This window comes from Elephas maximus, chromosome 22 (assembly GCF_024166365.1).
Source record: "Elephas maximus indicus isolate mEleMax1 chromosome 22, mEleMax1 primary haplotype, whole genome shotgun sequence".
In the NCBI taxonomy this organism is placed as follows: domain Eukaryota; kingdom Metazoa; phylum Chordata; class Mammalia; order Proboscidea; family Elephantidae; genus Elephas; species Elephas maximus.
Window position 1 is genome coordinate 80,958,155 of NC_064840.1, and position 26,568 is coordinate 80,984,722.

The window sequence follows — 26,568 nt, forward strand, 5'->3', positions numbered from 1 at the left end:
CTAAAATTACAATATTTGATTTTTGAATGAGACAATTTTCAGTATATTACAGGTAAATCTTATAAACCGTACAGCATCCAGATAATAACATTCCTAACATGAGATTTTAAGCCTCCATGGTTGAGTCATTGTCACTGAACGTATATACTTGGGATATATGTTGGAAAACACAATGAAAATCTCAATATATATCGCCACTCCCGCCAAAAAAAAGTTGTGTGAAAACTCCATTCATTTCTTAAGATTTAAATAAAATGTATTCAATTTCTCAGCCTGTAGAAGTCAAAGGTCAAGATTAATCCAGAGTCTTTGGGTGGCTAATAATCTTTGGGTGACTGAGAACAGGCACCACCTCGGCTGTTTTTCTTGCTGTTTTTATTCCCCCCTCTCCAGCTTTGGGGCTGTCCCTTTGTCTCTGCCCTAGCACAGATCACGGCCTGTTCTCTTTGATGATCTCATAAAACAAGGACGCTGCTTGTAGCATTGTTTCTGCTAAAATGCAGGGGTCTCAGAGAGGGCCACGTCAGGGCCCACACAGCAAACTTGCCTGTCAGTCATTTCTGTTGCCCTCCACCGAGGACTTCTCACGGGTGGAACTACCTCATGTCTCTGGGTGGCACAGTTTGCACTCATCTACTAACCAAAAGGCTGAGGGTTCGAACCTACCCAGCAGCACTGCTGAAGAAAGGCCTGGTGACCACCATCCATAAAGATTACAGACAAGATAACCTTATGGAGCAGTTCTACTCTGACATCCATTGGGTTGCCCTGAGTCAGAATCAACTCGATGACAATGGGTTTGTTGTGTTTTGTTTTTTTTTTTTTTTTTTTGTGCTACCTCGTATGATTCCTCACAAGCTAGCTGGGTATCTTTCCTGCTCCACCCTTAACCTTTTCTGCAGCTTCTCCCTCTTTCTGAGACAAAAACAATAAATTAACCCACTTTCTCATGTAACGCACTTTAGCCATCTCTTCATTTGCCTTCCATTGATTCAGGTCTGTGCTGTAATGTCACTTCATCTGAGAGGCTTTCTATGGCCATTTATCAAAGTGTTGTGTGCTGTTGAGTCAATTCTGACTCACAGTGACCCCGTGTGACAGAGTATAATTGCCCCATAGGGTTTCCTAGGCTCCAATCTCTACGGGAGGAGACCACCAGGTTTTCTCTCCCACAGAGCCGATGGTGGGTGAAGCCGCTGCCCTTTCTGTGAGCAGCTGAGGGCGTCAGTACTGCAGCATCAGAACTCCTTACCAAAAGAGCACTCCGTTTTCTCACAGACATTAGTGACTTCACTGTTCCTTCTTTAATTTCGGTCTCCCTAATTGAAACGTAAGTGCCACAAAGTCAGGGGTTTTGTCTATCTTGTTCACTGCTGAACCCCCACCTTAGACCAATGCCAGACCCACAGCAGACTTGGACAAATATTTACTGATTGATCTTGCACCCCCTTCCTGACAACACTGCTCGCAGGGTCTCACCTCAAGGGGCTTTTTCAAAGAACTTTCCTAGAGAAAGATCATATCTCTCTAAGAAAAACTGCTGTTAGCTGTCAACCTATTTTATTATGTTAAAATGTAACCCTTGTTACAAACAAAATCAGTAATACATTAAAAGAATATTATATCATAACCAAGTAAAAGTTAGCCAGGAAATTCAATAAACAAATCTATGAATACACCACTTTAATCACCTTAATAAAACAAACCATATGATGATTTTGGTATGTATGAAAAGGCATTTCATAAAACTCAATATTCTTAAACCTTTTTAAACAACACTATGTTTTCTTAAAACTTAAGAGTAGCCATTGAAAGTTAGGAGACCAACCTAGAGAGGCTCCTTCCACAAACAGGAATGTGCACCTCCAGCCCCTTGTCCCCACTTCTGTCTCAGCTGAGGCTCACATTACCCCTTACCTGGACTGTAACAAAAGTAGCTCCCTGACTTCTGCCCTGGTCCCAGATTCATCATTCATGCCACCACCGGCACCATCTTTACTAAATGCAAATCTGACCATATCCTGTCTGTCTTTTAAAAATTTCCTAAAACTCCATGTTATAGGTCAAAAGAAAGGAACCTAATTTGGGGTGTTTCCATGGAAAGCTGCGAAGAAGCCATATAAAGTAACATTAATTTTGGTAAATTCACCGTGACTTAGACTCTGGCCTTCAGCCTTGCAGCCCAGACCTTGATCACATGCGTCCCACCAGGCTGATCAACCTCTGGAAGCCTGAGTAACATGAGCTAAACCAAGCTGTTGAACTCCTGGCCACTGGTAGCTTCCTTCCTGAATAAGGCACCATAATGTCGAGGCAGCTGAGTCTACAAAGCAAAGAGAAATTCATCCCATTTTCTCGAAAATTTAAAGAAGGGCCAATCACTGTGGTTGTGTTTTTCTCCAGCCATGTTCAGCTGTTTGAGTGCAGGCTCAGATAACTGGGTTATTTGCTAGACGAGTGAGTGCCATGAAGGGAAAGAAGGACAAAGGAATGGGGATGGTGGTAGATACAGAAAAAGCTGGACAATGTAGGAAGAACTTGGAGGAGAGACAGTGAAAACTGGTAGATTCAGTGGATTGCCATAGAGCAACTCAAAAATAGAATGGCTTGAACGTGATTATGTATTGAGGTCAGAAGAGCAAGAAAACAATAACATCCTTAGGTCCCTTCTTGCCTGAATTAAACAGAGTTAGCTTGATCATACAATTAACCCAAGGTAAACAAGCCATAGAAGCCCCGTGGTGCGGTGGTTAAGCACTGAGCCGCTGATGGAACCCACAGCCACTACGTGGCAGAAAATGTGGCAGTCTGCTTCTGTGAAGATTTGCAGCCTTGGAAACCCTATGTGGCAGTTCTACTCTGTCCTATAGGGTCACTATGAGTCAGAATCAATTCAACAGCAACAGGTTCGGTTTTGTGTTTTTTTTGGTAAACAAGCAAGAGATCAAATTCTTTTCATTTTTTTCACCTTCTTTCATTAATTTACCAAGTTGTTCTCAAGACTGATTTGGTCCAGAACGAGGCTGAACCATGAACCATTTATGCTTCACAGGGTAGATGTGAAACATTCTTTTTCTTCAGGGAACATAAAAACTCATAGGATTATCTCCTACAGAGATCATAATCACACATGGGCTCCAGCATTCTGAGAAGTTACAAATGGGATTTGGGAATGGCACTGGAAAAAAGATAAGGAAAACCACCCATTTGGGGCTGAATACTGTATAAGGGCAAGTTCACCACTTTTAGTGTTTCGTCGCCCATCCCGCAGTCAGAATTCTAAAAAGGTTTTTAACATTTTCTTTAGCATAAAGCAGTAGTAATTTGAATGAATTTAGTGGCAGATTGCAGGAGATATTAGGTTTATGTAATCCATGGTCTACAGATGCTGCCCCTCATTTGTCAGGGCTGCCACTTTCCAGAGACACTATTTGAACATGTCGCCTCTACCCACGCCCCAGATCCAACTATAAACGAAATACAGTCAGGATCCAATTTTGTACAATGTTTTATGGTACTTGACAAGTTGATTCTAAAAAAAAAAAAAAAATCATGTGAAACAAATATGCAATAGTTCATTTTGAAGAAGGAACAAAAAGCTGGAGTGAGTTGTTTACACTTCTATTTAGTGGCGAAGTACTAGTATGAATCTGCAGTAGTTAAAGCAGTGTGGTGTTCATTCAGGAAAGGACAAATAAAACAGAACCAAATGGAGAGTACAGAAATGGATCTGTACAAATTCATGGGTAGTGTTTCAAAAATCGTTATTTCAAGTCCGTGGGAAATGTTGATGGCACAATTGACTACCATTTCGTATTTTCCATTTCAGTAATTTCCCAGCTTTATACATCTTTGTTTTTTGTCTCAGTAGTTGATCTAGAGATCACAGTATACATTTTTAACTTATAATTTACAGAGTTAATATTGAATTACTTCAGGTAAAATACAGGAGAGGAATCCCTGGTGGCGTAGTGGTTAAGTGCTAGGGCTGCTAACCAAAGGGTCAGATACAGGAACCTTGCACAGTATGTTTTCATTTACCGCCCCCGTCTTTAGTGCTATTTGTTGTGGTACATATATTACATTTATATATCTTACAAACCCCAAAATACAGAATACATTGTTATTTTTTTTTTTTTTTGCTTTAAGGGAAATTAAGGAAATTTTAAGGAAATTAAGAAAATACACATATATAAATTAAAAAATGCCATTGAGTCAACTAACTCATGACAACCCCAGGTGTGTCAGACTAGAACTGTGATTCATACGGTTTTAAAAGGCTGATTTTTCAGAAGTAGGACAACAGGCCTCTCCTGAGGCACCTACGGGCGGACTTGAACCTCCAACCTTTTGGTTAAGAGCCAATACTGTTAACTGTGTGTTTATCACTTAAAAAAAAAATTTGCCGTCTTGTCAACTGACTTGCAGCGACCCTTTATGGCAGGGTGGACTGCCTCATGAAGTTCCCAAAGAGCAGCCGGTGGATTGGAACTGCTGGCCCTTTGGTTAGCAGCCGAGCTCTTAACCACTGCGCCACCAGGGCTCCCCGTGCGTGTGTGTAGTCAGTTGCTGGGGCGTCAGCTGTGACCCGGGCGACCTCACGCACCACGGGACACAGCGCTGCCTGGCCCTGCGCCACCTTTGGGTCTTTGATGTCTGAGCCCCTTGTTGCGGCCGCTGTGTCGATCCATCTCACTGAGGGTTTCCCTCACTTTCACTGAACCTCTCTCTACCAACCGTGATGTCCTTTTCTAGGAATTGGTCTTTCCTTATGACCTGTCCAAAGTAAGCAAGACAAAGTGTCGCCATCCTCATTTCTAAGGAGCATCCTGGCTTTATTTCTTCTACACCTATGTACACACATGTGTATATATGTGTCTGTATTTGTTACATATTCACCATTGCTGGTGGCCTCCATTCCCTCCTACCACCTGAGTTGCCACCTGGCATCGTTTCCCATTTCCTTTCGACCTGAAGGATTCCCTTTAAAGGGCATTTCTTGTAGCACAGGTCAGCAGATGATAAATTATCTCCAATTTTGATGATCTGAAAATGTCTTTAACTTGCCTTCATTTATCGTTTCTCTGGTTGACAGTTTTTCCTTTCACCTTTAAATACGTTATTCTGAAATCTGGCCTCCACTATTTCTCGTGACAAGTCAGACAATGGCATTGCTGTTCCCCTGGATATACTGTGTCATTTTTCTCTGGCCACTTTCAAGATTTCGTCTTTGGCTCCCTGTAGTTTCACTGTGATGTGCCTTCGACAGGGTTCGTTTGTGCTTACCTGCCTCAGGCTGACTGAATTTCTTGGAGTCCTTCCAGATGCAGTTTTCAAGAATAATATCTCCTCCAGCTTGTGTTTGCTTTAGCAACTTCCCAGTGCCTTTAAAAGGTTGTTCTTTGATTTAATAATTCTTATCTGTGGGAGGATTTATGGACCCACTTCATCCAAGACCATTACTTACAAGTTCTCTCTTACTATCCAGTTGTATCCAGCTGGGAGGGGAGCTAGATACCCAACTCACATATTCACAAAAATAAATCCCTATAATCAGGGAATCATGAAAAACAAAACACTGTTATTTTCTTTACTATTTCCATGGTGTTTACCCATCAATAGTACTTTGAGAGAGCAATGAGGAGGTAAAAGCTAGAATGCAGGCGTACAAAAATGTATTTGACTATTTGTCAATAATCTTTTCCTTTTGTGTGACGGTTGGCGGTTTGGGTCTGATGGATATTGGGGGGGGATCCTTTTGTTGCTAGTGGCTAGAACCTCTTGTAGCCTTCTCGGTGACTGTGTAGCCAATGTCATTTGAAGATTAGCACATTGGATGTACATGATCACTGAGCACGCTTACGGGGGATGTGCTTGGAGAGAGAAGACAAGCAGTTGTTGAGGCTCACAACTGTACTGTAAGAACTGTAAATGTGAAAGAAGTTACTGCCTAGTCTTTCACTTTGAGAAGTTCTAAGAACTCTGTCTTCAGTGAGTACCAATTGAGGATACGGGTTATTAGATTGTAAGGAGGAGAGAAAAAAGGAAACCCATACCGAGGCATCTGGAAGCTAAAAACTGATGGGAGAGGCTAAGCTGCTGTCTTCCATCCCAGAACTCTTATGAATGCCTCACCGGGAGATATATTTTTACCTCTTTCTTTGTTATCTCTAGCCTGCAGATTACAGGACAACCATAACACCTGGACATAGGTTCATATTATACACCATGTCAGAGGGTGGATACTCTACATTATTGGGGGAAAAGAATTTAGTTTGGGTAAAACTAAAAACTGCGGTTGTTTGTTCTTTTCCTTTGTGGAAGGAAAAAGGAATGGAATATATGAAGAAAATTGTTGAGTCTCCATGTCCCAAAGCAAGACATTTACAATTTGCAGCTGCATACAACCTTGGACGAGCTTATTACGAAGGAAAAGGCGTCAAACAATCAGATGAAGAAGCTGAAAGGTACTCTTACCTGAGGAGGAGACTTTCTTTTAATGAAATGCTGAAAAAAAGAATAACCCGCCTCTGCCTTTCTTCTTTAGACTGTGGCTTTTTGCTGCGGACAATGGAAACCCGAAAGCTAGCGTGAAGGCTCAGAGTATCCTAGGGTTATATTACTCAACAAAGGAGCCTAAAGAGCTAGAGAAGGTAACGTGTACCTTTTTTTGTTTGTTTTTCAATAACGCTAGTGTTATATTTAAATTGATATGTTTCATCATTTCTTTTTTAAAAGGAGGGTGGTGAGGAATAAGCTTGTCATTTTGAATATCTTTCACATTTATTTGAAATGTAAAGGAAATTTACACTTTAGAATCTCAAAGCTCGTTTCACACCTGTCTTCCAACCAGTTGCCTTGGGGCTGAGTCTGACTCACTGCGAGCCCGTGTGTGTCAGAGTAGAACTGTGCTCCACAGGGCTTTTTCAATGGATGACTTTTTGGAAGTAGATGGCCAGGGCTTTCTTCTTCAGGCGCCTCCTATTGGGCTCAAACCTCCAACCCTTAGGTCATAGCCGAGTGCAGGAGCCATTTGCAGCAGTCAAGGAGTCAGACCTTTATTTATCCATATATACTCCCTTCCCTGCCTCTTCCAAAGGAAACCATGGGTGTGAGAGTATTTTGTATACTATAAAGAGCTACATCTACAAATAATTATTATTGCACCATAAAAGCTCTGACCCAGAGCTCTGAAATTAAAGCCCAAATCCTTCAAGTACGAATAAATTAATGTTATTACATCTGACTTCAGGAAGTAATTAACAATCTAGTAAGCAAAATATACTAAGTATTAATTTAAAAATTAAAGATTTTTACAGAAATTAATCTCTTTAATCATTAGTGATTGAAACATTTTCCAAGAAGTCCTACAGGAGAAGGACATGTTGGGTTGAGTCCTACTTGTAAGAGAGCCATTAACGGCAAACTTGTAAGGAGCACCTAACAACTAAGACCACCCTCGGGCACATTCACAGCAGCTGAGTGTTAAACAAATCTGTGTGATGCTACATACAACTGCCATCTCTGAGATCCACTTCCAGCTCTTTTTTTACCTCCGAGCCTCGTTACAGGCCCATCTCAAAGCCTTCACACACTTAGTTTCTATTTTGCACCTTCTGGATCCTTACTCTTCGGAAAATCAGAAAATCTTGCATCCTGGGACAGCTTGATGCTCTGCCAGGAATCTCGGGTGGGGTCTCTGAACTCTGACCTCACCTGCTCAGTGGGTAGAAGCAGCTGGATCACCTTAGCACTCACGTTTAGGTATGTGACTTTGGCGCCATCCTGAAACATATTTGAAGGGGCCAGGGCTGCTTCCTAGAGATGAAGAATAATGTTACTTTACAATTAGAGATTATTTTCCTCCCAGTATTTCCTTACTCGTAATTTCACTTTGTGAATAATAACTGGCGAAATGGTGCTTTTCCTTAGGCATTTTATTGGCATTCCGAAGCATGTGGCAATGGAAATCTGGAATCCCAAGGTGCACTTGGTCTCATGTACTTTCACGGACAAGGCATCCGCCAGGACATGGAAGCTGCCCTGCACTGCTTAAGGGAAGCAGCGGAACGTGGAAATGTCTATGCCCAAGGGAATCTCGTGGAGCATTACTATAAGATGAAATTTTTCACAAAGTGTGCTACATTTTCCAAAAGGTAAATAAGCTGGATGAAGGTATCTTCAAGAACTCTTATTACCTGTTAGATCTGTTCAACAGAACTTTCTACAACGTTGGAAGCGTGGCTAGTGAAACTAGAGAACTGAACTTTTAAATTTTACTTAATTTCAATAGTCACGTGTGGCTGGTGGCTACCATGTTGGATAACAGTTCTGTGCCGTCAGTCTTCAGGATTTCAGCGCTTTTCACTATGTGTATTAGCTGAGTGATCTTAAGCAACCTTCTTAACTTTTTTGAGCATCAGTTGCTTTATTTGTAAGAAGAAAATATTTCTACTGCAGAGTTATAAGAACAGTATGTGTAAAGTACTTAAGACAACTTAGCACATCAAAAATGTTTATTAAATAATCTTTTAATCTCTTGTTACACTCTCCAGCCACAGACTCTATCAGTGCAACTGAATATAGCTTGATATGAAATGTAAAATTAGAACAGTCAAAAAGCCCTGACACTAGTATCTTATAAAATATATGGAATATTCTCTCGATCCCATAAGGCTCCATGTACTTTCCTACATTTATCTGCTCATACAACGTCTGGACACGCCGTTTTGTAAAAAGTAGATCATAACTGATATCCCGTGTGACTTCAGTTTAATGTCTCCAACAGGATTGCTGATTATGACGAGATGCATGACATCCCCATGATAGCCCAGGTCACGGACTGCCTCCCGGAGTTCATCATCAGAGGCATGACCTTGGCCTCTTTCTACCATGCACGCTGTCTTCAGCTTGGCTTGGGTATCACCAAGGATGAAGCAAGAGCTAAACACTATTATTCTAAAGTAAGCTTCAGCACAGTTTAAAGTAAGCATTAGAATAACGACCCAAATAGAACTTAACTGGAGTTTTAGACGAGTCTTGAATATCTTTATAGATTAATGTTTTTTCCTACTTAATTACTGTACAGATAACCTCTGCCTACACAGAGGTTGTCAGACTTGCAGACAATTCTGTCAGATTCTTATTAGCATAATTAAGCTTAGATGGTAAAAGTCCTATTTTGATGCAAATTATTTTCTTTCACTTTGGTACTATCAGCAGCCTAAAGCCCAGCACCAAGACTTTACAGCCAAATGTTCACAGCTTCTTTCACCCAGAAAGTACCACATTCTAGGACCTTCATGAAATGAGGTTTTAAAAACAGTTTTTTATGCCTGGCATCTACCACACTTGAGGTTGCTGGTGAGTTTGAGGTAATCAGTTATAGTAAGTCTTTTCATATTTTAATCCATGTGATCAGTTTATTTTGATCCCAAATGGATTTTTGGAAATATGGCAACTGTTGGGGGCTGGGGAGGGGGGTAAATCTTGAATAGTAGCTGCAAGTAAATTAAAACAACAATAAACAGCATGACTGGGAAGCATGACATCTATAAAGCCCAAAGGAGAACTATATCGTGATAAAATCTGTAAAATATTTTGTAAAAAATTGTTCAGCTTGAGCAGGGTAATAACACAAGGAACAACTTTCTAAGCCCCCTGCCTGAATTTGATCATATTACGGCAATGGTCCCCAAATTTGTCTGCATTCTAAAATCACCAGGGGATCTTATAAAACTTCCAAAGCCCAGGCTGTATTTCAGAGTAATTATGTTCTCTGAAAGGAGAACACAAACATAGTGTCTGTTGAAGCTCTGCAGGGGGTTCCAATGTGCAGGCAAGTTTGGAAACCACCGAATTATTTTGTTTGAAATTAAAATCTCCAGAGGATGGACCCCATATTAACACATAAATACAGGAACACGGTACACAGCCAAATATAACTGGCCTTTGAAGTATTCACCTTCACTTCATTCTATAGTGTGGGTAATAGTTGTCTTTATTTTTTTAACCTAAACATTCTCTGTATTACACCAATTTTCAAACCAGTTCCAGGATCTACACCGTCAGGCTGGGAGACACTGTCACCTACTTTGCATCTTAGGGTCTCTATGAGACCAGCACTGTATGTCCTCCTAGGATTCTTCTATGCTCCAAAGTACATGAAGGAAAATTTCTGCTTCATAAAAAGAAGACTATTCTAATATAAGTGTTTAGGAAATAAAACAGTTTCCCCCATAAAATGGTGACTTCCTGCCACTGGAGGCAACCAAGCAGATACCTAGCCACCAATTATCATAGTATTGAAGGGTCAATGTCTGTACAGAGTGGGATTTGGGCATGATAACTTCTGATGTCTCTTCCAAAATCTTGAGACTCTATGAAATTATGCACTTTATCACTATTTACTCTAGTGATAATAAAGACTAACAACAAATGTTTCGTTCTGTTGTCCACAGGGTTGCTATGAGTTGGAACTGACTCAATGGCACCTAACAACAACATAAATGAGGTTATTATAGACGCTGGTGTTCCTGTAATGAAATCAAAACAAGTCTGAGGCCGAATGTTAACGTTTTCCATTTCACTCCTTTTAATAATTCATAACACGGAATGCTGTGTAAATTCTCTTTATTCTCAGCACTGATAAAATTTTCTCTCCTTTCAGTGATAACAGGGTTAATTTTGAGTACCACCTATTTTGCATCGGCTAACTCTAAATTTACCTTATTTTTTCCTAGGAAATCAGAAATGTATCTTAAGATGTTCCCTTGAAATTCTTTGTACTTTATTGTTCTTAAAAAAAGAAAAGAAAAATCAGCACTTTATAACGCATCTAAGTAACGGAATCTTTTCTCTCCGACTTCAAGGCCTGTCGTCTGAACCCCGCGCTGGCAGACGAGCTCCACTCTCTACTTGTCCGTCAGAGGATTTAGACCACAATGCGCCTCAGCAGCCATCATCAACCCTGGAACCGTACAGCATGTGTATTTTTACAGTAGCTGAGTCTGCTTATTTTCTACAACTGCACTTACATGATCCTGGGTGTTTTACTGACACGCTACCTTTGTTCTCGAATCCTTATGCTGTAAGTTTTACAACCTGAAACCTAGCCACAGGGTCAAATTGCTGCACGAATCCTCAGAGATCCACCCCTGGCCTAGAGGCTGGCCTAGACCACGTCAAACACTGAGGAGCGCTCTGAAGAACAAGCGTCTTTCTCCTTCCTTAAAAAAAAAAAATTTTTTTTTTTTTTAGAGTGTCCCAAAAGACTCCGCGCAGTTTCAGCTTCAACAACTTCACAAGTGTAAATGCTACTACAGACTTATAAAAGAGTCTTTTCAAAGTTTAGTTCTCTACATTTCTTTGACTCTTAGCTTTATGGATTTTACATTTAAAAATTTTAAGTGACTAAAACAAAAATTAAACATTATTCAAGTGTTTAGGTGTCCCCCATACCTTCCCTTAAAAACCTTAATTTAATGACTAATTGCTATATTTCTGATGAATATTCATAATAATTTAAGCAAGATGTTTGTGTTTTAAACTATTTTTATACTTTTAAATATTAAATGTATTTCAAAATAAAGTAAATGTGAAAAAACTGCAATGCAATCATCTACCAATAATCACTATAGTTAAATACGGCTAAAAAAATTAAATTAGCAAGAGACTTCCCTTGTATCAGTGACATGGATGATGGCAAAAGCTGACAGCCAAGGCTAGCAGGATACACATGCGAAGACTCTGAGGGATACAATTCTGCAAAAGAAATGTCCTGAAAATGATATAGTGCCTCAGTGGTACCTTGCTTATATCTTCTCTGCAAACATACTAATGTGGCTTTATTTTATAAACTATGACCATCGTTTCCAAAACTGGATCTCCCTTAGTGGGAAAATGCAAGTGACACGTTGTGCCAGTCACTGAAGAACCACTGGATGCAGAGTTAATGTTCTGGTGTGAAGTTCTGGTTTGTCTCTATTACTGGAGCCTCATTTTATCTTTACATCGAGGGAAGAAAACTCAGCAGACTTGGGTCTGCAAGATGCCATCAGGTACACTTCTCTCTTAGATCTCTCAGAAAGGATAAACTTAAACAATCCTTGAAAACTAGTCTGAGAACCCAACCACAGGAATATGCTGTATGTGGTAATATGCTACGCCTAAATAGCTGCAGGATTCCTGGGTGGTACAAATGTTTAAGTTCAAGGTTACCAACAGGAGGTTGGTGGTTCAAATCCACCCAGAGGCACCTCAGAAAAAAGGCTGATCTGTTTCCAAAAGACCACAGCCACTGAAAATCCTGTGGAGCACAGTTCTCCTCTAAAACACATGGTGTCGCCATTAGTTGGAATTGACTCCACGGCAGTTGGTTTAGTTTTTTTGGCTTAAATTCTTCAGTAAGTCTGACAAAGAATTATAAAATCATCATAAAGCAGGTGCTTCTGGCACAGGTGAACCCCTGCAAACCTGCCCTGCTGCAGGTGTGGTACACACCTTGACGCTGTCAGTGGAGCCAGTCTTTCAACTCAAGTGAGATGAGGCTTCCTGATTATGATACAAATTTTCTTAAACTTCTGTAAGACTCCTTTTAGCTGTTATCTCATGAAAAACTGAGAATTCATTGTAAAGAAATATTAGGGAGTCAAAATAATAGTTTCTTGTCTCATCTGCAGTATAAGTGTAACAGCTACAGTTTAAACAGCAGATAGAAGTATAAATAAAGTAGGCACTTCTAGTAGCTGTGCTGTGTATGATGAGTTCTCTGGGCCTGGCAGCTTCACGCTGCTTCTCTTCTCGAACTGCATACCGTCCTTTCTACATTCCTATGAAGCATAATTCTTATCCATGTAAATAACCGACATTAGATTTGTCAAATATCCTGGTTTAAAAAGGGATCAAGAAGTGTAACTAGAAAAATCTCACAGATCAAATTTGGTTTACCAATTTTTAATCATTATCTTTCAGAACTTATGTTTCGTATCAAGAACTTGGCAAGTATACCCTATCAATAATATAATCAATACCACTTTTAATTTATATGGTATTTCTCTTTCATGAATTCCAAACTGAAGTTTTGCCTGTTAATTGTTTTGTTTCCAATATTCCTAAGGGTTAGAGAGAAAAAAAAAAAAACAGTTGCCGTCACGTTGATTTTGACTCAAGGCAACTCCCACGTGTATCAGAGAAGAACCCTTCTGTTAGCAGCTGAGAACTTAACCGTTTGTACCACGCAGGACGCCTAGAGGTTAGAGAGGGAAAGGCGTTTTGTTTTCACCGCACACAGACGGTGAAACCAAGGGAAACTGATTAAGTGACTTGTCCGTGGCCCCACCATCAAATAAGAAAACAAAATCTGTACCTTGGATCTCACCTAATACCCCTTCTAGCCCACAGGCCTGATGAAATAATGAAATCCCTCAGCTCCTGAAGTAATTCCCCCTCTGTTTCCCCACCTTCTTCCTGCCCACACCTCAAGGCTCAGCCCAGTCAGGTACTAACTTGACTCTTGTCATTCACTACAAACCTCCCCCAGCCCCCACGTATGTATGCTGTTTCTGGAGAGAGGCAGCAAACTGTATCTTCCTTGCAGAAATACTTACGTGCACAGTCCTACAGAGGAGCCACTGTGTTTCAGCCCTTTTTTGAGATAGAAACATCCTAATTGCCATGGCCACCACTCGTCTGTCAGTCTGTCGTTCTGTGGTGACTTACGTGTTGCTGTGAGGCTGGAAGCTAGGCCACTAGTGTTTAACATACCAGCGGGGCCACCGAAGGTGGACAGATTTCAGCGGAGCTTCAGACTAAGAAAGACTAGGAAGAAAGGCCTGGAACTCTACTTAAAAAATTGGCCAATAAAAACCCTATGTATAACAACAGAATATTGCCTGAAATAAAGTGCTGGTAGATGAGCCCCCAAGTTGGAAGGCACTACACAATGGCCACAACAATGCGCTCAAACACAACGATGATGGTGAGGATGGCACAGGACGGAGCAACACCGCGTTATGTTATGTGTACGGTTGCCGTGAGTCGCAGCTGACGTGATGGCGACTGACAGCAATCACAGAGCCCTGTGAGTCATTTTTATATTTTATTGCTTCAAATGCTTCAAACTATGGGAAATCTTTGGTAAAAATAAAGACAAAAAATTTCCACGACAACTTTACACGAAGCATTGCACGGTAACGTTCTTCAATACGTGAAAGAGTAAAGGAATGGTCGGAATCCTCAGCGAGGAGATCAGCTCTACAATAGTTGCAGTTGTTCATTTTAAACAAAACTGTCTTCATAAATATTTAAAATATTTCCTAGGTTCTTATCACATTTTAACATCTGTATTTCAATCAGTATGTTCAACTTTAAAGTATTTACATTACTATTTAAATAAAAACCAATAATTAACAAATTTTTCTCTGTGGCCCCTATAGCATCAAGCCCCCTTCCCCAATTCTGCTTCCTTCACATAAAACCAGAGGGAGGTAACGAAAATAAAAATCATTACGGTTCTCAGTCAGGCCCTCTGTGGAAAAGAGGAAATGTCTCATGTCTGTTTTCACACAGACATTTCTCTGGGTTGTTGTGTGGTCTCACACTGGACCAGTTTTCATTTGATCTAAATGAGTTCTCAGCTCGGGACACAGTTCGATTAGCAGCAGTTCCATCAGCACCTAAACCAAGAGAGAAGGAAAAAAGGTAGGAAAAAAAAGTGTTTTTCTCCAAGGGTTTACTCAGACGTCTACACACGAGAGCAAGTCTAACTCAGGGCTGAGATTATTCTCTGTGAATAAGTGACTCTCAAACGATTCTCATCTATTTCTCATGTTAAATAAACGCCCACTTAGCACCAGACTGATTCATTTTTATGGTCTGTTAACCATTATCGAACCATCAACAATATTTACTATTGCTGACTACCATCAATGATAACCAGGAAAGTCTGCTTTGCCGAGATAAGAAAACCAAGCAGTCAGGCAGAAACGTGGCACCGGAAGTCGAGAGAGACAGTGAGTATGAGAATGAGAAGGCTGCATCCACTGGGGGTTGTTTTTTCTTCTTTTTTTTTTAAGCCAAACAAACAAAAAACACAAAGCAGAGAAAATGGGTTCAGGGTTATAAGTAACAAGAGTGACTAACAACATAAGAGATTAAAATCTACCCCAAAATGTGAACAGAAATACAAAAGCCAAGACATAATCAATCCGCTGGTAGGTGTTAATTTACTCACATACAACAGATGCTTATTGGCTCTTGTTTCTTGCAGCGCATTGAATATTTTTATTATACCATGGCGGGCATTTTGCTGTCCAACAAGGCTCTGAAGCATATCTGAATTTAAAAATGAAATGGAATGAAATTTCTCATCTATGCTGCTGTTGATAAAGTGCACAACGCAGACAGTCCATGAAAAGCTGTCACCTGATACATGCACAGTGAATGAAAGGCACTGAGACATAAGGAACATGAATGGCCAGTTTTTCCAATTGTTTAAAAAGAAAATAAATGTATTCAGAGTTTTTCAACATAAAGGCATTTACACAGGCTACAATTTTAATATAGTGCTACCCAATTAAAAATGAAGCTCTCCAAACAGTATACTTCAGCAGGATCCCTAAAGCACATAATTTATTATCTATTCTAAAACATTTTTCTAGTTAAAAGAAAGTATTCTAACCAGTAGTGCTCTTGTTAAGCTTCTCAGTGTAATTTCTTATCAAAGGACAAGAAATGCACCCCCCCAAAAAAAATTATCATTTTTTTCATGGTAACTGTTTCCTAAGATATATACGTGCTTATATCTATAGGCTCACTATGGGTCGGAATCGACTCAACGGCAACTTTTTTTTTAATATCTATAAAATGCCTTAATAAAGTGGTTAACATTCCCGTTTTCTCCCTCCACTTTTCAGGACACTAACCCAGACCTCACCTGGAATGTTTTCAAGTAGCTTCTGCTGTGCTCGCTGTTTTGTTTCCTGACTTTGCTGTTTGTTTCTGATTGTGGTTGGTGATGCCAATTTCCCATTTGGCCAAAAAGCATCCCGGAAAACACTGATGTAGTAAACCAACATTTGCTCACTGAAAATCCAGTTCACTGTATCCCGGATTTGTCTTTTAAGAGAAAAATATTTCTTGGATGATTTTTTAAAAATTTTGTACTCTATTCTCAAAAGGCGTTTATCAATGGGGGTAGGTTAAGATACAGCCTGATCTAAACGTTGATGAATAAACTATGAATTGGGTTTTTTTAACTCTGGCTTTGAAAGTTGTTTTTTATTTTTTACTGCTGGATGGCCACTCATCCCTGAGGCTCACGTTTTCATTGGCAATGACTTCTCTAAACGCTTGAGTGCAGCACCTTTCAGTCTGTACATTCAGGACCTGAGAGGGGACTGACTGATTTTTTTGAAGCTTGCAGCTACTCTAACTGCGCACAGTACTCAATACACTAACTTCTCCATGAAGTGGCATAAACGGCCTGGCAAACCTCCCTGAGATCCTAAGCTTTTTCACCAGCTGTCTCTGAGTGTTGCTATGGCAGATAACTGGGCAGAATACTCCGACCCGGGGGACTTCTCCTACGCTCCTGAGGCAAGGAAAAAAAGATACTCCCTTTTACCACAAAGTGAAGGACTTTGAAAAGGTACACTGCTAATCTAGCCCATTCTAAATTTCCACGTGAATGAAAAACTGGGCAGACATTTGACTTGCGCAGTTACCCACAAAGAGCTCTTATCTGGCTGCCCAGGTCTTCCACACAAGCCCATTTCCTCAGTCATTAGTCAAATTCTAGCCAGTTACAGGACTTCTGCTGTCAGGAGTCAAGAAAACACAGTTCAAAGAGCCCAAGAGTAGCTAAGAATCATCTCAGTTATTATTACTAGAAAGACCTGAAATTTCAATCTCAATTCAAAAACAGCATTAAAACAAGAAGTCCTTTAAGAATCTGACTTCCCAACCAGCTTTTTAAAGAGATGAGGTAAGATTTTCAGAAATGGTATCTGAAACAGGTGTTTCAAACATAATACATCGTACACAGCGATCAGCCACTACTGAACTGAACGTCTAAACTCCACTGAGTCAAAACTACAATGTTAATTCTGTGTATAACTACATGTTTCCCAAGATACTTCCCTACATTGCTTTGAACTGTGCAGTACAAATACAGACCAAATAAAGTTACTAACAACCTCTGCTTTGAGAGAGACTGCCCGTCTGCATTCCTAAGAAAAATCTACAGAAATATGTCAGCATCTTGTTTTTGTTCTGTAGTCTTGTTTTGGGTTAATCATTAACATTACAGGAAGAAATTTTCAATTTACAGCTTAAAATTAGGTAAGTGACTTTTCCCAAAGGCCATAACCTAAGTCTGTTTTACCAGTTTAGGTCTGATTTTCTGTTAGACAAAACCTGTAGGAAGCTCTTGAAGCAATGCTGGTATGTGAAATTTTACTTGCACAGGGCAGGAGGGATACGCTGTAAAAAAAACTGCTGCTTAATTTCACGATGTGTAATCATCCACCGAAGGCAGAAATAGCAAAGGGCCAGGTCTCTGCATTCTCTCCTGAAAACAGGGCCACTGAGACGAACAGCCTGAAATTGTCTAAAGGGAGCCTCTCCTCCAGCCCGTGGAAATCACTGCCGTGTGTATTCACCACTCACAGGCCGCGGCTGCTCGGTTTATAACTAACAGCCACAAATACCAGCAGGGAAAGTCCCCCTGATCTGGTGAAACTGAAAAGGAAAATGAATGAGCAAATAAGGTCATTTTGGAAATTTCTTTATCCAAGGCCTGTCAATAACTAAGGTAAGAGGGTTGCCTTAGATGGTAACAGTAAGTTAACAGGCATTTTTCTGATTAAAACAAAAGTCTGATTTTAGATCAACTGGATAAGCTTCTGATGAGCAGCTAAAGCCATTTTTTAAATTTTTAAGGTAAATTTTTATTTATGACTACAAAGAAAATATATCCTTTTTGCAAATCAATAAAAATAACAAGTGTTCTCCACTATGTTTTTCAGAAAAATTTATAGGATCTGTATGATAAAACTATCATATTAATTAACTTTCTACATATATTTGACAACTAAATCTTTCACTTAGAAAAATCTAAAAATTTCATCTTAAACTTTATTTTGCTGTTTAAAAAAAAGCTGACTTTTTTCTTATTTCTAGCATCTGACTCAAAGTCCTAATGTTTATCTCTTAAAGAATACTAAGTACAGAGTTACAATTTAAAAAGCCTTGAAAATGGCAGTTCCAACTTTCAGCTGCAAAGACAACATAAGTCATGGCTGGGAAAAGCAGGCCCCATGCTGGGGGTGGGCGGGAGTCTTGGTTCCTCCTATCACTGACCATCCCTGTGGCCTTAGGTATGTCACTTGACCTCCTTGGGTCACGGCTTCCTCACCTGCAAAACGAGGCACACTAACCTCTACAGCCCCTCTAGGCCTGACTCTGTCCTGCTGCCGTCAAGTCGGGCCCTGCACAGCGGGGTCTGCCGTCAAGTCGGGCCCTGCACAGCGGGGTCTGCCGTCAGGTCGGGCCCTGCACAGCGGGGTCTGCCGTCAGGTCGGGCCCTGCACAGCGGGGTCTGCCGTCAGGTCGGGCCCTGCACAGCGGGGTCTGCCGTCAGGTCGGGCCCTGCACAGCGGGGTCAGCCGTCAGGTCGGGCCCTGCACAGCGGGGTCAGCCGTCAGGTCGGCCCCTGCACAGCGGGGATCTGCCGTCAAGTCGGGCCCTGCACAGCGGGGTCTGCCGTCAGGTCGGGCCCTGCACAGCGGGGTCTGCCGTCAAGTCGGGCCCTGCACAGCGGGGATCTGCCGTCAGGTCGGGCCCTGCACAGCGGGGTCTGCCGTCAGGTCGGGCCCTGCACGGCGGGGTCTGCCGTCAGGTCGGGCCCTGCACAGCGGGGTCTGCCGTCAAGTCTGCCCCTGCACAGCGGGATCAGGTGTCAAGTCTGTCCCTGCCCAGCGGGGTCTGCCGTCAGGTCGGGCCCTGCACAGCGGGGTCTGCCGTCAGGTCGGGCCCTGCACAGCGGGGTCTGCCGTCAGGTCGGGCCCCGCCCAGCGGGGGGTCTGCCGTCAGGTCGGGCCCCGCCCAGCGGGGGGTCTGCCGTCAGGTCGGGCCCTGCACAGCGGGGTCTGCCGTCAGGTCGGGCCCCGCCCAGCGGGGGGTCTGCCGTCAGGTCGGGCCCCGCCCAGCGGGGGGTCTGCCGTCAGGTCGGGCCCCGCCCAGCGGGGGGTCTGCCGTCAGGTCGGGCCCCGCCCAGCGGGGGTCTGCCGTCAGGTCGGGCCCCGCCCAGCGGGGGTCTGCCGTCAGGTCGGGCCCCGCCCAGCGGGGGGTCTGCCGTCAGGTCGGGCCCCGCCCAGCGGGGGTCTGCCGTCAGGTCGGGCCCCGCCCAGCGGGGGTCTGCCGTCAGGTCGGGCCCCGCACAGCGGGGTCTGCCGTCAGGTCGGGCCCTGCACAGCGGGATCAGGTGTCAAGTCTGTCCCTGCCCAGCGGGGTCTGCCGTCAGGTCGGCCCCTGCACAGCGGGGATCTGCCGTCAGGTCGGGCCCCGCACAGCGGGGATCTGCCGTCAGGTCGGGCCCCGCACAGCGGGGTCTGCCGTCAGGTCGGCCCCTGCACAGCGGGGTCTGCCGTCAGGTCGGCCCCTGCACAGCGGGGATCTGCCGTCAGGTCGGGCCCTGCACAGCGGGGTCTGCCGTCAGGTCGGGCCCTGCACAGCGGGGTCTGCCGTCAGGTCGGGCCCTGCACAGCGGGGTCTGCCGTCAGGTCGGGCCCTGCACAGCGGGGTCTGCCGTCAGGTCGGGCCCTGCACAGCGGGGGTCTGCCGTCAGGTCGGGCCCCGCCCAGCGGGGGTCTGCCGTCAGGTCGGGCCCCGCACAGCGGGGGGTCTGCCGTCAGGTCGGGCCCCGCACAGCGGGGGGTCTGCCGTCAGGTCGGGCCCCGCCCAGCGGGGGTCTGCCGTCAGGTCGGGCCCCGCACAGCGGGGGGTCTGCCGTCAGGTCGGGCCCCGCACAGCGGGGGGTCTGCCGTCAGGTCGGGCCCCGCCCAGCGGGGGTCTGCCGTCAGGTCGGGCCCCGCACAGCGGGGTCTGCCGTCAGGTCGGGCCCCGCACAGCGGGATCAGGTGTCAAGTCTGTCCCTGCCCAGCGGGGTCTGCCGTCAGGTCGGCCCCTGCACAGCGGGGATCTGCCGTCAGGTCGGGCCCCGCACACCGGGGATCTGCCGTCAGGTCGGGCCCCGCACAGCGGGGTCTGCCGTCAGGTCGGCCCCTGCCCAGCGGGGATCTGCCGTCAGGTCGGGCCCTGCACAGCGGGGATCTGCCGTCAGGTCGGGCCCTGCACAGCGGGGTCTGCCGTCAAGTCGGGCCCTGCCCAGCGGGGTCTGCCGTCAGGTCGGCCCCTGCCCAGCGGGGATCTGCCGTCAGGTCGGGCCCTGCACAGCGGGGTCTGCCGTCAAGTCGGGCCCTGCCCAGCGGGGTCTGCCATCAGGTCGGCCCCTGCCAAGCGGGGTCTGCCATCAGGTCGGGCCCTGCACAGCGGGGATCTGCCGTCAGGTCGGGCCCTGCACAGCGGGGATCTGCCGTCAGGTCGGGCCCTGCACAGCGGGATCAGGTGTCAAGTCTGCCCCTGCCCAGCGGGGGTCTGCCGTCAGGTCGGGCCCCGCCCAGCGGGGTCTGCCATCAGGTCGGCCCCTGCCCAGCGGGGTCTGCCATCAGGTCGGGCCCTGCACAGCGGGGATCTGCCGTCAAGTCGGGCCCTGCACAGCGGGAATCTGCCGTCAGGTCAGGCCCTGCACAGCGGGATCAGGTGTCAAGTCTGCCCCTGCCCAGCGGGGTCTGCCGTCAGGTCGGGCCCTGCACAGCGGGGATCTGCCGTCAGGTCGGGCCCTGCACAGCGGGGTCAGCCGTCAGGTCGGGCCCTGCACAGCGGGATCAGGTGTCAAGTCTGCCCCTGCCCAGCGGGGTCTGCCGTCAGGTCGGCTCCTGCACAGCGGGGTCAGACGTTCTGATCCATCCCGTCTTCACTGGCTGTTTTTTCTAAGTAGATCACCAGGCCTTCCTCCTTAGTCCATCGTGGTCTGAAAGCTCCACTGAAGTCTGCTCAGCATCACAGCAATACCCAAGCCTCCGCTGACAGACGGGGGTGGCTGTGCCCAGGTGCACCGACCGGGAGCTGAACCCGTGTCTCCCGCATGAAAGGTGAGAATCCTGCCACTGAACCACCATTGCCCCCAACTCTTTATAAACCTATCGAAATGATTCTGTTTGACTTCCACTGGTTGCATAATTTTGCAGTTTTGAAAAATCTCAATATTTTACTAGAAACTAATATTAATTCACTGTGAGTTCTCCGTAACAGACCCACTGGGCTTACATAAATGAATGACCAAAATGTGGATTGCTTTTCATGAACAACACTAGAACACTCTGTGACAGATGCGTACATATATAATATACATATTTCTATGTATATGGATAATGTATAAACACAACAGACTAAACACACCATTTACAATAGTGTTATATGAATAAGACACACACAAACACATACCTGATGTAGACTCAAGTATTAACTAACAAGAAGAATTACCATTTTAATGCTGCGTCGATAATATGAGGTTTGTATTTCCCTTCAAATAAACACCTGCCATGTGATCCTCACCTCGCTTTCATTCTGGCTCAGGACTGATTACACTCCCTCCTCCCATAATGTGGCATGAAAACACTACACCCAAGACACTCAAACCAGTCAAGAACTTCACAGAACAGAACCTTCTGACCATGGCTGGCCGGAACGTCAGAACTAGCTCCAGCTTTTACTGTCTAATTCATCATACAACGCAGTGGCAGAAACTCTTCCAGAAATCAGCTTCCCTATTCAATCTTAGAATCATAACAGAAACAAAATTAAGAGAAAATAAAATCCCTCCAGCTAGAGAGATCACTGGCTACCATACCATGAAGTAATCTGACTACTAAGACAAAGAGTAAAGCAAGAATTAAAACATTAATTTCGTGTTACTCACTTGTTGATGGTTCTTCCAAAAGTGACCTGAACAAGAGCAATTAATGTTCTTCTCACCCATTTAAACACTAAAATGTAAACCAGAGGAAAAGTGTTATCACAGGATACCAAACCATGACGTTTTCATAGCTGTGCAAAGCATAAATCTATGCATTTAATTCAGTCTGAGCCCTGACAACAAGTCAGGCCTATAGTATCTGCCGACCTGAGGTCTAGACTAGCAACTTCTGTCCAGAAAAACTCCTATTTTCTGCTTAGCAAGGGAAAAAATATGAGCTAAGAGTTTCTACAGCTTTTCAGTGCCTGAACAACAGCTGAGCTAGCAAGTGGAAATACTCCACTTCCTATGTTGCTGGGTTACTGACAACATGTCTCTCTCCCACTGGCAGACAGAGTAATTCCTATTTCTGATTTCTGTCTGGCTCATGCGACCCGATTTTCTAACATACCACTCTGAATGAGAAATATCTGTAGTCAAATGTTGACAAATATTTTGAGATTATTAATAAACTGACATGTCTAAATGCTTGCATTTCGATAGTAGTTGTAGATCGTCACGTACTTTTTAAGTACATTTCACACTTTTGGAGGAGGAAAGGTGAACTGCAAAGAGCCAGGATCTTGAGTCAGATGTGAACTGAACACTCTGCTGCACCACTTCCTACGGTGTCCATATACCACTGCCGTAAGTCGATTCCCACTCATAGTGACCCTACAGAACAGAATAGAGTCACCCCATAGGGTTTCCAAGGCTGTAATCTTTACAGAAGCAGACTGCCAGTTTTCTCCCTCGGAGTGGCTGGTGGGTTTGAACCCACAACCTTTCAGTAAGCAGTCACGTCCTTAACCACTGTACCACCTGGCCTTCATATAGGAGCTGGCCATAAATCACCCCCTAGCCTCAGCTTCCTCATCTGGCAAAGGATGATAGGAACACTTGCTTTTTTTGCTCTGGGGGTCTTGTCAATATTACGTGTGAAAAGGCTTTGTGGAGAGTTTTACAAATCTAAATTTTCATTATTAGCATGGAGACACATTTTTATAGGTAAAGAATGAACATAAACCAAAAAGAAGGCAAAGAAATGCTGTGAGGATGTTGTACGTCCACAAATTGGAATTTAACCCCAAATTTCCATTTATATTCACCTCCATTCACTGAAGTGTTTGGCTGACACGTGGGAAATTCACACCTCAGTCTATTGGGGCCAAGGGCTCGGGGCTCTGGCGCTCAGTACGAAAACACAGAAAGAACAAATCCACAGGCATCTCCATACAATGGGAGCTGCACCAACAGAAGTCAACAGTCAAGACAGCCTCGGTTTAGACATTCTAAAGTCATTTCTAATGTTTAAGTGGATCTAAATGTCCAGTTACAGTTGTGTCATTAACAATCCTTTAAGCAAAAATCAAGCGTTAGTGTCAGACCAACCAAAACCAAACCCACTGCTGTCGAATCGGTTCCGACTCACAGCGGCCACAGAGGGTTTCCGAGGCTGTAAATCTCTACGGAAGTAGATTGCCACATCTTTCTCCTGCAGAGCCACTGGTGGTTTCAAACTGCCGACCTTTTGTTAACAGTCGAGCACTTTAACCACCGTGCCACCAGGGCTCCTTTTAATGTCACAACTACGCCTCAGAAACGTCTTGAGACATTTGACGGAATTCAGAAGCACGAGGCCAGTGTAGCAGAGTTGTTATCCTCAGCAGATGTGCCACCAGGGAGGCCGTGATGATAGCTCGCTGTCACTGGGTCCTGCTAGGGCAGCAGGGTGCTAGGGCAGCAGGGAGGTAGGAACCCCGAGGTCTGAGGACGTGTCTCAGCTCCAGCCAGGAGGTCTCACAGCCGTGTGACTGGTTACAAGAAAGGCTTATTACTGGTCTTTTTACAGACTGACTTGAGCAGGAACCAGATACGGTTTTGGTGCAAATCTCCACCACCCCGATCTCCTCTTACTCTACTGTTTTTTCCTACCCTTCCCCAGCCCCACAACACACATTAAAAAAAAAAAAAAAAAAACCATCATTTCTTTTAAGGACTCACTTGTTCAACAGAGGCAGCTGCAGCAGAACTAGGATTCTGCTGATGGCAAATATATCACATCTCATTTTAAGTGATGTTCTATTTATTCCCCTCTGAAATGTCACTAGCAAAACCAAATACGCTTCTGAGCAGGACCACGGGGGAGGCAGCACACACGGCAAAGGCAGCTTCGCAGCCCCACTCTTGCCCCACTGGCTCTGCCAGTCCTCACCTCTCTTGGCCTCTGCATCACGAAGGACGCACTAGCAAAGGCCAGGATAATGCTTCCCATTCCTATCAACTCTATGGGAAAAAGGGGGAATTCACGGTTTAACGGGCCAGATTTCACTGAGGAAGTCAGACACCATATTCAGATTTTGGGTGGAGTGCTTATTTTTTGTTTGTTTTTTAATACTGAATCAAGTTAAACATCAGTATATACCTTAAAGTGTCGAAAACATGAAAAGGTCACAACTTTTACATCTGAAAGGATTTTTAATATTTGGATAATATTCCATCATACGGGTATGTCTTAAATAATTTGACTTTCCCCATTTCTGAAGTTTAGCTTAGTTCCAACTTTTTTTCACTAAAACGAACATCCTTATATATAAATCTCTGCCTGTAGTCTAGAATGTAACTTGGTCTCCTACTTAGTGTGAGTTACATCTGTAAAGCCCTTATACTATAAACTCACTGAAGGCAGAACCTACATCTGATATATTTTTTGTTTACCCTACAGGGCTATATATATAAAATATATGCTCCAAAATTACTGGCTGATTGATATATTTTCTTAGCTTTGGCTTGGGGGAAAAAAGTTCAGTGATAATTCATTCATGTTCAAAGATAATTTCTGCACTTAAAATTTTCTTGTCCATTCACTCGTCAGTCCATCCACTCAGGCGTCTTACTGATCACCTTGGAAACCCTGGTGGCATAGTGGTTAAGTGCTACGGCTGCTAACCAAAGGGTCAGCAGTTCGAATCTGCCAGATGCTCCTTGGAAACTCTACGGGACAGTTCTACTCTGTCCTATAGGGTCGCTATGAGTCGGAATCGACTCGACAGCACTGGGCTTGGTTTTTGGTTTTGGACCACGGGACAGGCGTTTACAGTATTACTGAGGATTAGACACCTAAGACTAGCACAACAAGTGTTTAACAGCACTTGAAATTTTTTCCACCTGCTAACGATTCTTCAAGTGCTGCGTTAAGGGACAGATAAATAAGAAGGGATGCTGCTGTAGCCTTGTTTCCCACACAGGAACAACTCTTAGCCCATCTCTTCCCTTAAGGGGAAAGGTGCTGATCTGAGTGAACAGAGTCCAGGGCATTCACGGGGCAACACTTTACTGGCAGGTGACATTACTGTGCCTTGCAAATCCTTGCTCTTCTCATTTGCTTCCCCTTCTAGGTGGCTGGGTATACCTTTTGGCACCTCTAAGCTCCAGGTAGGATTCTGGTCTCATGATTTATTGTTTTGGGGCCCTGTGGAATAGGAAGACAGCCCTATTAAAGACTCAAGATGAAGCCATGCGCTCCCATCTGACCTTTCACTGAAGTGCTGCGTTTGGGGTGGGGGGGTCCAGGCACTTCTGCAGCTCTTTAAAAATGGTATTCTGGCTCCCATTTTGCTGTTGTTTCTTCTAAGCACATCTCCCTCAGAAACTCTAGGGCAGGATTTTCAACCTTGGCACTTGCTGACATTTTGAGCAGGTAATTCTCTGTTGGGGGGCGCTGTCCTGTGCACCTTCTCCTCCCTAATTTGTGACAACACCAACAAAATGTCCCCAGACATCGCCAAATATCCCTGGGGGGCAAACTACCCCTGCCTCCTCTCCCTGCTGCAGTGAGAACCTCTGCCTGAGGAACAAAGGTGGCTGAAAACAGCACCAAAACCTCACCTTCGACAACAGGGTTCTTCCTCTGCTAACAAAATTAGGTTCTCATAACTTCTGGAGGTAAAACTTTGATGTTCTGAGTCACTTAACAAATGCAATGACTTTTGTCTTTCTGTATTCAGTGGAACATGGTGCTGGGTAAATGAGAACCCTAAGCTCCATGAGTACAGAGGCAATATCTGTCTGAAGGTTATATCCTTGGTTCCCAACATAGTGTTTGGCTAGCCCTTAAACATATGTGTTTAATTTCATAACATGGAGGAATCTGGAAGGCGTTATGCTGAGTGAAATTAGTCAAATATAAAAGGACAAATATTGTATGAGACCACTATTATAAGAACTCCAGATAAAGTTTAAACAGAAGAAAATATACTTTGATGGTTATGAGGGTAGGGAGGGAGGGAGAGGGATATTCACTAACTAGATAGTAGACAAGAATTTTTTTAGGTAAAGGGAAAGGCAACACATAACACAGGGATAGTCAGTACAACTGGACTAAACCAAAAGCAAAGAAATTTCCTCAATACAACCAAAAGCTTTGAAGGCCAGAGTAGCAGGGACAGGGGTGTGGGGGCCATGGTTTCAGGGGTCATCTAGGTCAGCTGGCA

At 44.1% G+C, this 26,568-nt stretch overlaps 2 protein-coding genes and 2 long non-coding RNA genes across 8 annotated transcripts in view; 3 read left to right on the forward strand and 1 right to left on the reverse strand.

Moving 5' to 3' along the window:
• Positions 1-11,379, forward strand: part of LRP2BP (LRP2 binding protein) — a 30,111-nt gene extending 18,732 nt beyond the window's left edge. For both annotated transcript variants that reach the window (XM_049866267.1, XM_049866268.1), the window contains 5 exons: positions 6,325-6,467; positions 6,548-6,653; positions 7,933-8,156; positions 8,789-8,963; positions 10,872-11,379. In XM_049866267.1, coding sequence (XP_049722224.1) covers positions 6,325-6,467; positions 6,548-6,653; positions 7,933-8,156; positions 8,789-8,963; positions 10,872-10,937 — 714 coding nt within the window. In that variant the 3' untranslated portion in view covers positions 10,938-11,379. The remainder of the gene's footprint in view (positions 1-6,324; positions 6,468-6,547; positions 6,654-7,932; positions 8,157-8,788; positions 8,964-10,871) is intronic.
• SNX25 (sorting nexin 25) overlaps positions 11,360-26,568 on the reverse strand; it is a 148,558-nt gene continuing 133,349 nt past the window's right edge. Inside the window, exons 16-19 of one of the 4 annotated variants that reach the window (XM_049866249.1) lie at positions 22,040-22,106; positions 15,935-16,116; positions 15,233-15,333; positions 11,360-14,675 (exon numbers count right to left, since the gene is read on the reverse strand). In XM_049866249.1, coding sequence (XP_049722206.1) covers positions 14,595-14,675; positions 15,233-15,333; positions 15,935-16,116; positions 22,040-22,106 — 431 coding nt within the window. In that variant the 3' untranslated portion in view covers positions 11,360-14,594. Of the gene's footprint in view, positions 14,676-15,232; positions 15,334-15,934; positions 16,117-20,311; positions 22,107-22,600; positions 22,751-26,568 lie in introns of those variants that run through there. The other 3 variants (XR_007514929.1, XM_049866248.1, XM_049866247.1) reach the window with 3 other exon arrangements.
• On the forward strand, positions 18,621-21,035 carry LOC126065797 (uncharacterized). Its single transcript, XR_007514934.1, has 3 exons — positions 18,621-18,640; positions 18,835-18,866; positions 20,989-21,035. It is a non-coding gene; the product is annotated as an uncharacterized LOC126065797 (long non-coding RNA).
• LOC126065795 (uncharacterized) lies at positions 19,077-20,947 on the forward strand. The gene is made up of 4 exons (XR_007514932.1): positions 19,077-19,126; positions 19,294-19,360; positions 19,459-19,555; positions 20,893-20,947. It is a non-coding gene; the product is annotated as an uncharacterized LOC126065795 (long non-coding RNA).